We start from the raw sequence: 14748 nt of genomic DNA, 5'->3' as shown, positions 1-14748 counted from the left end.
AGAAGAATCAGAAGGAGGATCAAAACAAGAAGAAGATATTAAGCTATCAATTTCACTGCTCGACATGGAACCAATTATCTGCCGGCTAACTTGTCATTTGTTTTAGTTGTTGAAGTAATAGTTAAACCAAAAACCCAATACTTAACACGCTGAGAGGAGCCTAATTGCTGCTCACTGTGTCAGTCTGACAGACTTTGATCAATAAATCAACACTCCTGCCCTGGTTGTATACTGGGAAAAGGAGAACACTCTTATGAATTAAGCTTGTCAAGCTTCAATCGTTACACAACTCTCACCCATTAATGTCTGGACTCATTTTAAAGTTCACTATTTAACCGTCACAATGAGCCACCATTAGCTTTGCTTGCCATTTACAGGTGAATATTTGCCTGCCGTGTAAAAGGGAAGTTATAGTTGGAGAAACATCCCAATAAAACCAGATATAGTAATCTGTAGGCTCAGATGGATGTCAGTATCTGAGTAAAAGGAGACCGAACCCAGCAGAATTCCCCTCTGAGGCTCATAACCACACAGTCTCTGGAGTCGTCTTCCTGAGCAGGTTACTCTGGTTCTGTCTCAGAGTCTCTCTCGGTCTCTCATCCTCCTAATACGAATAAGTATCGGCTCCCTTAAAAGTCACCAAGTGCAGCTGTAAAAAGGCTCAAGAGCATGAAATTGCAGATACTGGAGGGTGTACTTATGCAGCACGAGGCTGCATTACAAGCCTGGAATGGGCTGAGCCTTCACAGACATACATCAGACAGAGAGAGGGCGTAGAAATGAGGGGGGGGTAACACAGAATGGATAAACAGAGGCAGAGAGGAAGGCGTAATAAATGGAGTGAGAGACGGGGTCAGAGGAAGACAGCATTTCATGCCACAGATGTTTTGTCTGAGCTGGTCTCCTTATCATGCCGACGGCTTATCTCCTTTTTTCACCTCCTCAGAGCAATAAACACACAACAAGCACCTGGATGGGAAATGCACGACTCCTCAGCACTCCCTGTTTTCATTACCAGGTGCAGAGCGAGGAGGCTGATGGAGCTGCGGATTATCCCGCACGCACCGGATGACCGATGTGAACAGCTTCTGAGGCATGAAGGACACCGATCATGTCAGCCGAGGCAAAGGCACATTACAACACCGAGCAGACCTCAAGGACTCCAGTAGATTAAAACTGATTGAAATCCCATTTGTGGCATTTGACGTCTTCTCTGTCAGCTCCCTCCGCCGCTCTCGCGCCTCTCCCCACAGCGAGAGGACGCTGCCCCCGAATAAACAAATAAGATTGCATTTGTGGAGGCACGCTCCTCAGCTTTGCATGGCAATGTCATCGAGCTGGGGGATTTTTGTAATCTAAACAGCACCAAAGGGGAGCTGTGCGACAGCGTGGATGGAAATGATAGATTCTGATGTAGAAACGCACACACGGATGTGCCTCTGCGCTCGTGCACGAGCTCGTGCACGCTCACACCTTCATGAACATGTGGCACCAAAACATCTCAGACATGTCCTGAATTAGCAGCTTTATTCACATACCGGACGACTGAAGAGCAGACTATTTACTGAACAGCTTCATTATGTTACGCTGACTTTAAAGGGACAGTTCGCCTCTTTAAAGGGATAGTTCGCCTCTTTAGACATGAAGCTGTATGACATCCCATATCAGCAGCATCATTTCTGAACATCTTCTTACCCCCTGCTGCGTCCTGTGAGCAGAGTTCCAGCCTCGTTTTGGTGTTGATGAAGGTAGTCCGGCTAGTTGGCTGGGGTTTAAAAAATAAAGCCTTTTGCTTCTCAGAACAATATGCGTTCTTCGGTCTGCTCGGTCTGCACAGCAGGCAGTGATACGAAAGGAGAGAAAATAGGGCCAAGAGATTGTGAGGTCTGACTTTTTCCTGGAGAACCATTTTGTGATGCAAATGTATTACTCTGTTGAACGCATATTGTTTTGAGAAGCAAAACGCTTTATTTTTTAAACCCCAGCCAACTAGTCAAGTCAAATTTATTTATTTATTAATTAATTTATTATTATTTGTTTATTTATTAATTTATAAGAAGCATTAAAAATACATAAAATAATATAAAGAGAAACAAAAAATCATTTAAATTAATTTAAAAAACAAAAAAAACTAGCCGGACTACCTTCATCAACACCAAAACGAGGCTGGAACTCTGCTCACAGGACGCAGCAGGGGGTAAGAAGATGTTCAGAAATGATCCTGCTGATATGGGATGTTACACAGCTTCAAGAGGCGAATTTTATTTATTTTATTCTCCTTTTATGCACCAACTGTCACGAGATGCTCACGTTACAAATGTGCGACACGTCCTGGGAGGCGTCGTAAAGACCAATATGGTGGACACAGAGATCTTCATCTCTCCTTTCTGGTAGTTTTTAAATGTTCTCGATGTCGCAAACGGTCGAGGAGTTACGGTCATGAGACGTACGCCTGCCGGATCCTGTCGGAGGCAACAGGACGGTCGTATTAAGGGCTAAAGGAGACGTATTATTTAAAAAAAAACACCTTTTCTATGCTGAAGTGAGTACTAATTCAAAAAGCCAAACAAAACCAGACCGATTATCTTATATCAATCACTACCAGAGGGACAGAGGTGGTCGTGTCCTCGCTGGACAAACATCACAGGAAGAACAGGATTTTTGGAGAAGAGTTCATCTCCAATCGGCCCATTTTCACACGCTGTGGTGCAAAGTGGCGTCCTCGTACGATCAGCAGGTAAAAAACAGCCCACAGAGCACCGAGGATCCACAGCTGTGAGGACACGGCTGAATAACGGGCAAAACAAGACTTCCAAAGCCACAGCTCACCGCGGGTCTGTCTCTGTAATAAAGCCGTTTATTCCTTCCTCACCTGAGCACACAACCTCACCCTCCCCTCCAGGGTGGAGGCCACATCAGGAGAGCAAGATGGTGGGAAGATGTACAAAGATGTGAGGACGCTGTCATCTTTTTTCATTCAAATATGGGCTTTTTCTTTTAGCTGTTGTTGAGTCAGAACTGTGACGAGACAAAGAGCCAGAAGAAGAATGCTACTAATGAGCTTCAGTCCCTTTTCCAGGTAAAAACATCTGCATGTCCTGGGTTTAAGAGATTTATTCATTCATTTAAAACCCGTTTCCTTCACGAAGAAAAGGAGGAACGTGTCAACAGCGAGCTGATGATTGATTCATTTACATTTATGATTAACAGCCCAGTTTACTGCTTATTCAGATTCGTCTTTCAAACAGTTTTATTACAATCATCTGTTCCTGGTTAAATGATTCTCAGGAAGATTAAAGTCCAGCCTTGGCCTGTTCGGCACAAATTCCACTCCAGCTTCACCACATTTCTTCTTTATGAGTAATTCCTTTGTGCATTTACATGTTTGCTTTAATAAAACCGCTCAAAGATCAACGTTTGCCTCTGATAAGTGACAAAAAGAGTCATTTAAAGAAGCAGATTTGTATCTATGAACCAACAGAGTTAACAGGAAACACATGTTTGGAACCAAATAGGTTTTAGAACATGTTCCCAAAAGCTGAATTATAGCAGACAGAACTGGGCTGCAGAGTTTAACGGGGAACCGAGGCTCAAATGTACGATTCCTGAGAAGCAAACAAACGTTCCTTAAAGATAAAACGAGCGGGGGGGGCCCGGCTGCTGGATTTATTCCTGCCGTCCTGAACCTTAAAAGTTATTAATGATAAACAGAACTATGAGAATTCCTGCTGTCCAGCGATGTCACGTCTGTGATGACCAAAGGAGGCCGATAGGTTTCTTTGCACCAGTCAAATGAAGGTGAATGTGGTAATAACAACGATGAAGAAACAACACCCAGAGACACGTCATTTAAAGTCATTTTAAAGTGTTAAAATGAATGTGGCGCTCCAATCCGTTCTTCTTTCACACGTTAAACAATTAAAGAGATTAAACACATTAACTCTAAATGATCTTCTTGGTGTAAATGTGATGTGAATGAACCATGAATCTAGGAAATGTAGCTCAGGTAGATTAACTGTAACTGAGGCTGGATTTCTGGACAGTTTGACAGCTAAAACCTCAGAAAATAGCAGCAAACGTCCCTCATATTTCTCTTGGAATCATTCGATTTGTTCAAGTTTAAAGTCCAAAACTCAAAGGTTTGAGACAACAAGGAGACACCCAAAGCTGGGAACCTTACGTGGATAAACTGGTTTGGTTCCATTAACAGTCAGAATGATTTTTTTCTGTGCGAAAACAGACACTATCACAGAAATAGTGTCACTACTCCATGAGATATAAGCCCATCTGTTGGTGTGGGATTTAGAAACTCGCCCCGCAGCAGCTTTCTCAAAATGACTCGACTGTAAATAGATTTGATGCAGGTTTTACTAACATAAAGACAGCTCTGTGATCCACTTAGCTCCACACTGAAAGTTTATCCACCTCAGGCCGCAGCCATCCCTGCAGGAGCTGCCCTAAGACTGCTGATGCGGCTGAACATTTGGATAACACGAGGCCAACGCAACTCAGAGCAAAAGTCAAGCATGCCTCAGGAACAGCGCGCTCATGTTTGAGTAGCTTTCACTGGAGTGAAAACTACTCGAACACTAAGTGGCCCCTCAAACAAAGCAAGCAAAGCCAGGATCTCCCCCGCCCTCCCCTCCTCTTACCGTCCACGCAGGCGGGTCTGGCTCTTGTAGTTCCGGCGATCTGGCCCTTCTTACAGGCACAGCGGGCCGTCTGCCTGGCGATGGTCCGCCGCGGTTGGCTGCTGTCCCTGTCCAGCGTCACAATCTCACATGTCCCCGCTGCCAGCTGGCCTGGAAATGACATTGCACCACAGGACGCGAGGTCAGAGAGATGCAATCATAAACAGGGCAGAATAAACTAGCACGTCTACTCTGTAAAATTTATACTCTGTCACATGTTCAGTGGTCCAGCTCGGGACCCTTTAAACCTCCATCAGCAGGGCCCGGCACCATGATGCTTACTGTAAACATATTGTAATGCGCTTTGATCCAAAAGCAGAAAACCTGAGTGAGTTTTGTGACTGAAAGTCACACTTTAGAATAGAATAGAATAGAAAAATACTTTATTTATCCCCCAATGGGGGAAATTCAAATTAGTCAAGTAGCTCAACATTTTTCTAAATATTTACAATGATTGTACCAACAACAACAACAATACTAATACCACAAGTATTTGTTTATTAAGCAAGAAAAAGACATTTTATTAAATAACTCCTTTCATTTGTATGACTTTTTTATGGATAAGCAGGAAAAACATCTGCTTTTTACATTCGAGTCTCCTTAAGATCCGTAACCCTGAACCTCTCAGGAGCCCAAGGAGGAACTCTGCTGAGCGGCTCAGAGACGACGGGAAAAAAAACAACCGACTTTCACATCTCAGCCACCGTAAAAGCACCCACAAGACATTTCCCAGAAAGGGCCACATCCAATCAGCACACCTCTTCCAAAGTAATGCACCAATTACCCATGAATGAAACACATGAATACTGATGAAGCTTGTAATTGCTGCCTAGCCCCACCATCTTGCACATGCACACCCCTTCCATGTATTCAATCAGGTGACCTCTGGCCTTGTAGCTGGGGCCTTGCTGCTCGCAAATTAACCTTTGTCTGTGTGCAGAGGCCCTCGGGTGCCATCCTAGAGAGGCTTATCAGGATCTAATTGTGATTGGCAAGAGGATGGAAGCTGTGATTAAATCTGGACTGGAGTCCCGAACACTTGGGTGGCTGGCTTAATGAACTGAGCTGTGAGGGGTCACACCCGGGGTAATGGGGATCCATCAGGATTCATCCACACAGAGCTACCTGTGGTGACCGTGGCTGAGAAAAGGACCACATTTAGCTTGTTAATTAACTTTTTTTGAGCCATTTCTGCAAAACCTTTGGATGTAAACGATAAAATATGTTTCAACATAAACCTATGTATCGTTTCTTTACAAGAAAAATACAAATAAAAGATTATTTCTATGATTTTCTGCAGTGGCTTGGCACCAAAATCCTGGACGTGTTGAATCACCTCTTTGGTGGCGCCAAACAAGCGCACCCTCACGGTTGGAGTGAAAAAAGACAGAAATATTTACAGCAGAAAGTAACCGAAATGACGTTCAGGAACACACTAATACAGACATTTAATCTGAAGCTTAAAGCCATCAAATAAATATTGATATGACACTTCCATTCCTCTCATCTTCTCTGAGTGAATAAGTTGCCATCTAAGCTCGTGCATGTGTGAATCTCTGTGTCTGCGACCCAAAGCCAACTCAAACTCGTTCCTCCTGCTCCCTTTCTGGAACTCCTCCACTGCAACAAGCTCGACAGACGGTGCGGATGCTCCATGTAATCTCGCAGATCGCTGTGGCCCCGTGTGAAGTCAACAAGCTCAAAGACTGTGGTTCTGATTAGAAGCTGCGATTCTGGGCTGTTCTTCCATCTCGAGTCGCCGGAGCTCATTAATCGACTGCATTTCATCAAACGCTGGCCTTGTTTTTCAGTGCCGCAGCTGCAGCTACCAGGAAACTGTATGTTGTTGCTTTTTATAGAGCTACAGCGTGATTAAAAAAAAACTCCTTGTTCCACAGATTTTTAAAAGATAAACAAAAGATTTGTTCCAGTTCACGTCACACTTGGCTGTTGATTTAACATCGTTGTTAAATTGTCGGTTTGTGTGGACTTAAGGCCGAAAAACCGAGTTTTAAATCGGTGGAAACAGCTTTGCTGCACGTCCAGATAATTCAAAATAAGAAGAAACACACAGATTTAAAAGCCTTTGCAAATTCTGTGCGATTTCAAACTTGTTGTTTGAATTAAAAATTCATCTATGTGATAAAATATAAGATATATAAATAAGTTTAATGGGTTCATAATAACTTTTACTGCAACACAGTAAACTGGAAATCAGGAAATAAAGTTCTCCTGATTATTAAACACAGGTATAATACAAATAAAATGCAATGAATCAACATATTTGGGAAAAGTAGGTAGTTCTGATCAACTGAAACCATTAAGAAGAAAGATTTTCTCTCTTTAGCCCAAAATGACATTTAAATGCAACTATTTCAGTTATAAAAGCCTTTGCAAACTTTACTTTATCATGTAACACCTATATAATCATTCATATTGTTACATTTATTTGTTAGCAGCAGTTTGAATTGTTGGACAACAGCTAACCAAATTAAATTAATCATTTTTAAAGGTAAATTAGAAAAATATCGCTTTGTTTACTATATTTTTTTATAGGCGTTTCGTGTTGTTCCCACGTTTTATTTCCATGAGGACCTCCGTATTTAATTAAACACACACACAATATTCCAATATATATTTTTAGATGTGTTGGTGCAACTTTTGTTTGTCTTCCTTCAGTTTATCTCCTTAAACAGAGGAAACACCTATTTAGCTTTGAGCTAGCAAATGCCGCTAACGGGAAACCGCTATCACTGAGCAGCGACGTACCTCCATCCTCTGCGGTGGTTTCACTGTGCTATCAGCTCTCACTTTTCCATTTGGAAGCTTCTTACGCCTCCTCTGACGTTATATTTTTTCGAAATCCTTACAGTTATTATAAATTGCAGCTTAGGGTTTCTCTCCCCGAGTAAAAACGTCCACCGTAAATACGCGCTTTGCTAGCTTAACTGCTGTCTGGCTGACGTTACAGGTGTGATGCGTTCACTTCACCAAAACAAAGATCGAAGTTCTGACACCTTGCGCTAACGGTCAAGACTTTCGAGTTAAAAATCGGTCATTCCGGTCGTGAGCGGAGCAGTCGGTGCATCTTTTTTTAAAAACTAATCTACGACGAAGTATTAGTCACACTAAATTTCCAATTTCGATTATAAAGTATTTAGGATAAACCTGTGTAACCATGGATACCCTTACATCTGTCCAGAGGTAGAGAAGTACAGAGTTACGACACTCCCATTGACTATCGTTGTAAAAAAAAAAAAAAAAAAAAAAAATGGCGGACAACACTTCCGGGTTATGGAGACGCATATAGTTCCAAACAAGGGAAGGCGCTCCGTTGATCTCAATTGTTTGTCAAGAACAATTATTGGTAAGTTAATGAAATACTGTAACAGCATTTTAAACGGTTTTCACACTTTTAAGCATTAGCTATCAGAAGTATACTCTTAGAAATCGTTATTTTTACATTTGGTTAGCATGAGATGTTGATGTTACAAATGTAATGGATTTAGGGACCTAACTGAAAGCTTTTTAACGGAGGCAAACGTGAGGTAATTAACGTGATAATTTCAAAGTCCGTTAACTTTTTGTTGTCAGGAGACATTATGTAAAGTTGTTTTGATTGTTTGGAATTTCTGAAGTATTTTCTCCGGTAAATTGATGAAATTACAAAATCTTTTGCCATTATGAGGCATTAGCAGACTGGTCTTTAACTAATTAACTAAGTTTGTTTCAGCTGTGATAATGAATTGTTTCTCTGTTGTTGTCAGGGAGGTCAGCAGGTGTGGTGGTCACTGCTGCCATGGATCAACCCTCATTAGGACTTCAGCACATTTCTATAATGTCCAAACCCTCCTAATCAAAAACAGTTCATTGTTGCAGATTAATCTATCCAAATAGCAGTAAAATAACTTCTTTATTAAGGCTTGTTTTACATTTTCCATGATGACATTTTAGAATAACATGTTTGGTTGAAATCTGTTTTTTTTTTTGTTTTGTTTTTTGCACATCTGACACATTTATTTTGTCATTTAATATGGTTTTTAATCAGAAAAAATGTTTGATTTATATTTTAAACAATTAATATTTTACAGTAGTTTTCTGGCTTGAAGCACAATAAACAAACTTATAGATGCATGTATTCAGTTCACATGAAAAGTGAAATATAGAATAATTAGGCTATGTTTTCATCCGGGCTCATCAGCGAAAGCATCAACAGCCACATATTTCCCACAAAGTCATTTAAAGCTTCTTTAAAATAATATATTCAGCTAAGCTTTGCCATTCAGCTCATTTTCCATCTGACACCAGAGAGAACAGACAGACTGAATGACATCTTCTACAGATGGAGTGTTTGGGACAACAGGAGTAAATCCTGGGAACAGACAGTGACATCATGGTCTGTTGGAGGATGTAGATCTGAAGGTAAGCTGGACCACTGGCATGATTTAGTTTAAAGGAGGATAGCTGTCCCCTCTACGATTTAAAACCGTGATAAATGTGTCTCTGCCGCTCCAAAAAAGAAAAACGTTGATAAAATAAATGTCAGTGTAGTAATCAATGCACATTCATGGTCAATATTTAGCAAAAGTTGCTTTGTAAATGTTAAAGTTGTCGTTTTTGTGCTCCGTCCCGCTATGACCCGTTCAGACAACGCTGTGACGTTTGGAACTATTGAGGCTCACATGATCTCTATAGCTCTGCATCTGTCCTTTACCAGCTGTTTCTGCTTGAAGAAACGTGGCCACACCATCCGAGTGTGTGTGGTTTCTCCTTCTGAACATAAACCAATTTAAAGCACAATCACTTTAAAGTATTCACACCTTTTATCACACTGTGTTTATGGGCTAAAAGAGATCACTTCCCTGTTATTAAAACATTCTGAATCACAAACAAGGCATTTTATATGCCTCTGCACGAGGTTTGATTTCATTTTAATTATTCGACTTTAATCTTAAAGTGTTGCAACTTTATTCATGACATGACTTTATTATTAAAATGGCAAATTAAAAATACTAATACTGTCCTTATTCTATGAAATCACCTTCAACCAATAGAGCTCAATAAGGAAATGTACACAAACGCATCAATTTCTGAATGTTTGAACAGTCAAACATGAACATTAAATTGTAACCGAGACATTTCGCTCTCAGAAATAACAAATTGTCCACTAAAATGTTGGGTGCAGCTAAAACTGGTTCATATTTATTAGTTTTATCATCCTGGGGAATTACTTTATTCAGTCTTTACTATGAGCATCCCCAGTCAGAAGGTACTTTCCAATTTTAAAAGCTCAAATATTTGGAGAAGGGAGTCCATGGGGAGAGTGAATTTTTTACATCTGCCAGCACAACAATTTTCCCTTTTTTCTTATTTTATGAACGAGAGCTTTAGGACGAGCTGGTGTCGGTCGCTTAATAATGCAAGAGTTGACTTGTTTTCTCCAACAAAGAGCTCCAAGGTGCTAAAACACAGCAAATTAAACACAAAAATGCAGGATGTCATCCTTTTTGGAGGGTTTTTTCCCCACATGAACGAGCTGGATTGTGAAGAGAGGAAACCAGTAATCCTGTTTTCTGGAATAGCCTCATGAATCCTGGGAAAAATCTACAACTGGCAGGAGTCCTCAAACTAACCCAAAGCATGTACCAGCAGCGCGATGATTTATCTTCACCCTTATCATCGGCTTCTGTTGTTGAGCAGTTGTCAGCTCGGCCGGCCAAATGGCTGATTAAAATGTATGTGTGGCCACCGTAGAATGAAATGAAAGCTGCGACTGTGGCAGAAGATGGATTCATGTGGCAGAGCATACGGCCTAATACGACCTAATGTTATTGACATGCTCCTGCGCTCTGTGACAGATGTCCAGGGAGACGCCGTATCTTCGCCTCTCCTCCTCGTCTGAGAGCATATCTTCATTCGTTTCTACAGAAACTAAATCAATTAAAAGCCAAACTGATCCAAACGCAACGGAGGCAGCTTTTTAAGCGTCTCAGTCCGCTGAATCAAACGCTTAGACATTTATAAAGAGTGCAGTTTAAGGCTTATGAGGAGAGGTAAGTAGAGTTTCTTTTTTAGTACTTTTTTAGAGTCATGCTGGGACTGCACGCTGGGCGGCACAAGGAGCAGCCATTTCCAGAGGATCTGCGAACGTCCTCCTTAATCCGGCACAAAGTGCCGTCTGACAGGAAATTTACTGAAGTGCATTCCAACAAACAGTTTTTAATTGGCTCTCATTTTACAGTAAAAGTCTTGGCAGCGAGCATGAGAAAGATGTACAGATAAACAGCCACAGAGTGTTTGCTTATTGTAAATCTGCACCGCAGCAGATGGGCCCAAAGCACTAAATTAAATAATTTTTTGTTTTACTTTGCGTGTGATATTTATTTGCTGTCACAGCTGACATTGACTATGTGACTAATAAATTAGAAACAGGGTTGTAAATACAGGTGAACTCCAAACGTATCTCACACAGTAAAAGAAGGACCAATCAGTCTCCATCTTCAGGCAGGTGAGTGACTAAGGCTGTTCGAAACTGCATACTTCCATACTTCAGACAGTATGCAGAGCGTTTACCCACAATGCATTTCGCTCCTGCCCGAGCCGAAATCAGCCGGCCTGAAGCTGATTTCCCTTAAGCTCTAAACTCTGTAAACTTTAGCAACATTTGAAACATTTTCAGGTGAGAAAGTAGTCGTTTAGATCCCCAACGTGTTGAAAACCTGACAAAATACCGGCTGTTTACAATTTTGTTCCCACGAATTCGGCGCTACTAAAGCTAGCCGCAGTGAGCTAACGCACTTCCGGTTATTTTCACAAAATAAAATACCCGTTGCCTTTTATCATAGGGAAAGCCATTACCATACAATTGGTGCTTTTGTTTTGAAAACAGGAAGTGAACCTACCCTCGTTGTAGCTAGCTTGAAACTGCTGTTTTGACAGGAGATGACGATCGGCGACGTTACGTTGCATCTTGGGTAGTTTGAGTATGAGTAGTAACCTCATGATGCATACAAACATTTAGGAGAATCTAGTATGCATCCGGGAAAAAAGTCAGTTTGAGTAGTAGGGGAAGTATTAGGTTTCGAACACAGCCTAACTGTCAGTTTGGGTGCGTCTCCAAAGAAAACAGCACACATAAAGTGATGAGTGAGAAACAAAGATGGCCGCTGCAGCGTAGATATCCTCAGCCCACGTCCTGTTTGACCACGCTGGCATCAGGCTGAGAGGAGGCAGCACTCACTGACGCTTACGTTGCATAAGAAGGCATTACCAAATTGAGCGTTTTTGTTAGAGATGCTTCATCACATCTTTGTTTCCAACAGCCAGCGGATCAATCCTGACCCCTGTGGTTTGAGCCAATCGAGCGGCTGCCACCGGCGTGCTTAGAGCGCTGCGACCTCGGCAGCAGAGCCGGAGATGTGCTGCGTAAGACAAAGAGCCGTAAATGCTGAAATATAACGTATTGATTTGTGTCATAAGCAAACGGTGTCGTCATCGGGTCCCAGAGGAACCCACACGGCTCCTGTGCTCGTCCGCGAGGCAGCAGGAACAACAATAAAGCTTCTTCTACACTGGGAAAAATCAGTCTTACCAAGTATATTTGTCTCATTTCTATTTAAAATATCTCATTACACTTAATATAAGACACAACTGCCTAACAAGCACCATTTCAGCCAGATATAGGGACTTGTTTTAATACAATACATCTGGAATATCTTGTTAAATGAAAAAGTCTTGAAAACAAATTGTTTTGAATCACATATCACATGAAACAAGCTTTTTTTGACATTTGAAGAGGTTTTTAAGCTAATTTCAAGATCACTTTTATCTCAAAAGTCCCAAATATCGCGTCCTATTTCAAGAAATCTTGACAAGCCGATTTTCACTAGTTCCATTTGCAGAATTTTTTTTGCTTATTTCAAGCAAAAACGTCTTGTATTTGTTGTTTTTTTTACTTATATTTGGAGGGGCATTTTTTCCAGAGTAAACGTTAAAACCATACATGTGATGACTGAAGATTAGTCTTTCCCACATGTTCTCCACTTAACCCAGAAATACTGCATGGCAGCTTGACATAGCTGGAAACTGACATCACATCTGCTCTGCTGGAGGACAGAGGATGTGTGTGTGTGTTTGTACATGCCAGACTGCAATGCTATAACACTCCAGCATGCTGCAGCTGTTCAGAGTCAGAGAAAAGAGTCCGGGGCCAAGACTGCCAGTCACAAACCCCATTCTGGATCCAAATGCTGCGTTAGTAGAGCCTTAATGTCATCCCTCGACCCCGAAGCCTGGCAGGCTGGTTTTTAGATGAATCCTTTTTGCTCAGTCAGAGGATGGAAGAGGCAGCTGAACATGGCTGAACAGGACGGAGTCGGAGGGTGACGGAGGAAATCTGAAGGAAACCTTCCAAAAGATGCAGACGGCCACTTATATTGGACTGGAATTTATTTTTAGTACGGACGCTGATGATCACCAACAGCAGTCTGAAGAGAGAACAGCGTGTCCTTGGTGTTTAAAAGTATGCCAAACGAGCAGCGCGGTGGAAATAACTGGATAAATTCTGATTAGGGTTGTCACAGAGTGAGAAATGTGTTCATGAGTAGATGAGAACATTCTTACTTTATAGTAGATTCAGAAGCCGGCTCATTAAGTACAACAGACGCAGGTCGTTTATTTCTGTCCGATAACATCCCAACACAGTCCAACAGCAGTTTGTGGGAAACAACTCAATGGCTGTGTTCAAAACCACATACTACATACTTGCATACTCATGGATCAGACAGTATGCAGAGCGTTTACCCACAATGCATTTCGCTCCTGCCCGAGCTGAAATCAGCCGGCCTGAAGCTGATTTCGCTTAAGCTCTAAACTCTGTAAACTTTAGCAACATTTGAAACATTTTCAGGTGAGAAAGTAGTCGTTTAGATCCCCAACGTGTTGAAAACCTGACAAAATACCGGCTGTTTACAATTTTGTTCCCACGAATTCAGCGCTACTAAAGCTAGCCGCAGTGAGCAACGCACTTCCGGTTATTTTCACAAAATAAAATACCCGTTGCCTTTTATCATAGGGAAAGCCATTACGATACAATTGGTGCTTTTGTTTTGAAAACAGGAAGTGAACCTACCCTCATTGTAGCTAGCTTGAAACTGCCGTTTTGACAGGAAATGACGATCGGCGACGTCACGTTACGTTGCATCTTGGGTAGTTTGAGTATGAGTAGTAACCTCATGATGCATACCCAACATTTCAGAGAATCTAGTATGCATCCGGGAACTTCTGCTTACTCAAACTCGCATACTAACTCAAAAAGTTAGTATGAGTAGTATGAGAAGTATGCGGTTTCAAACACAGCCAATGTAATCTATTTATTTGTGGTCTTTGGCATGATACAGATGTTTCCTCTGCTTCTTACATCTGCAGTTGTTCGGTTAAGTTTGGGGACCCAGGCTACCTGGTTAGGTTTATGCATTTAAAATTGAAAAACAGCAAAGTTAGAAATCTCCTTCGTTTATCCTACAACGTGAACACAAGAAGCTTCAGTCGACCTCGTTAAAGAAGCAAAAACATGAAAAAAACAAGTTAATTTGGGTAGAAGCAAAGGCAGAAAACTCTATTTTGTGCTGATAAAGAACAAAGATCTTAGGAGTCTGTTTTCTCTGCAACAGGTAATTCACACAAGATAACCTGAAACTGCCCGAAAATAAGCGGCCAGCTCAGAGATAATGATCTAAAATGATCATTATTCATTCCTCAGAGTGATAAAAGTCACCCGAAGCTCGCCCTGAAATCATTAATACTCCACTGGTGTCACCATGAGTCAGAGAAAGTTCTGGAGACAATTCTTATTGGAGTTAGTCCTTCATCATGTCAAGGGAGGCAGGCAGGGAGGGAGGGAGGGAGGCCTGGCCGTTCTATTTCGGGTGACGTGAGCTCGTATGAGCGCTTCACTTGCTATGCGGAAAAGTGATTTGATTTTCCTTTGCTGCATTTTTCCCTAAAATGCTTGGGCAAGCAGCAGTCCCACTGAAGCATGAGCATAGCCACACACACA

The 14748-nt window shown here is 41.6% G+C and overlaps 1 protein-coding gene across 3 annotated transcripts in view; it reads right to left on the bottom strand.

Moving 5' to 3' along the window:
• Nucleotides 1-14748, bottom strand: part of LOC142385123 (chemokine-like protein TAFA-5) — a 175467-nt gene that overhangs the window by 70366 nt on the left and 90353 nt on the right. For all 3 annotated transcript variants that reach the window (XM_075471321.1, XM_075471320.1, XM_075471322.1), the window contains one exon: nucleotides 4653-4802. In XM_075471321.1, coding sequence (XP_075327436.1) covers nucleotides 4653-4802 — 150 coding nt within the window. The remainder of the gene's footprint in view (nucleotides 1-4652; nucleotides 4803-14748) is intronic.

Source organism: Odontesthes bonariensis, chromosome 8 (genome assembly GCF_027942865.1).
Source record: "Odontesthes bonariensis isolate fOdoBon6 chromosome 8, fOdoBon6.hap1, whole genome shotgun sequence".
Lineage (NCBI taxonomy): Eukaryota > Metazoa > Chordata > Actinopteri > Atheriniformes > Atherinopsidae > Odontesthes > Odontesthes bonariensis.
Note: the sequence above shows the minus strand (reverse complement) of the source record. Positions and strands in the feature narration are given on the sequence as shown.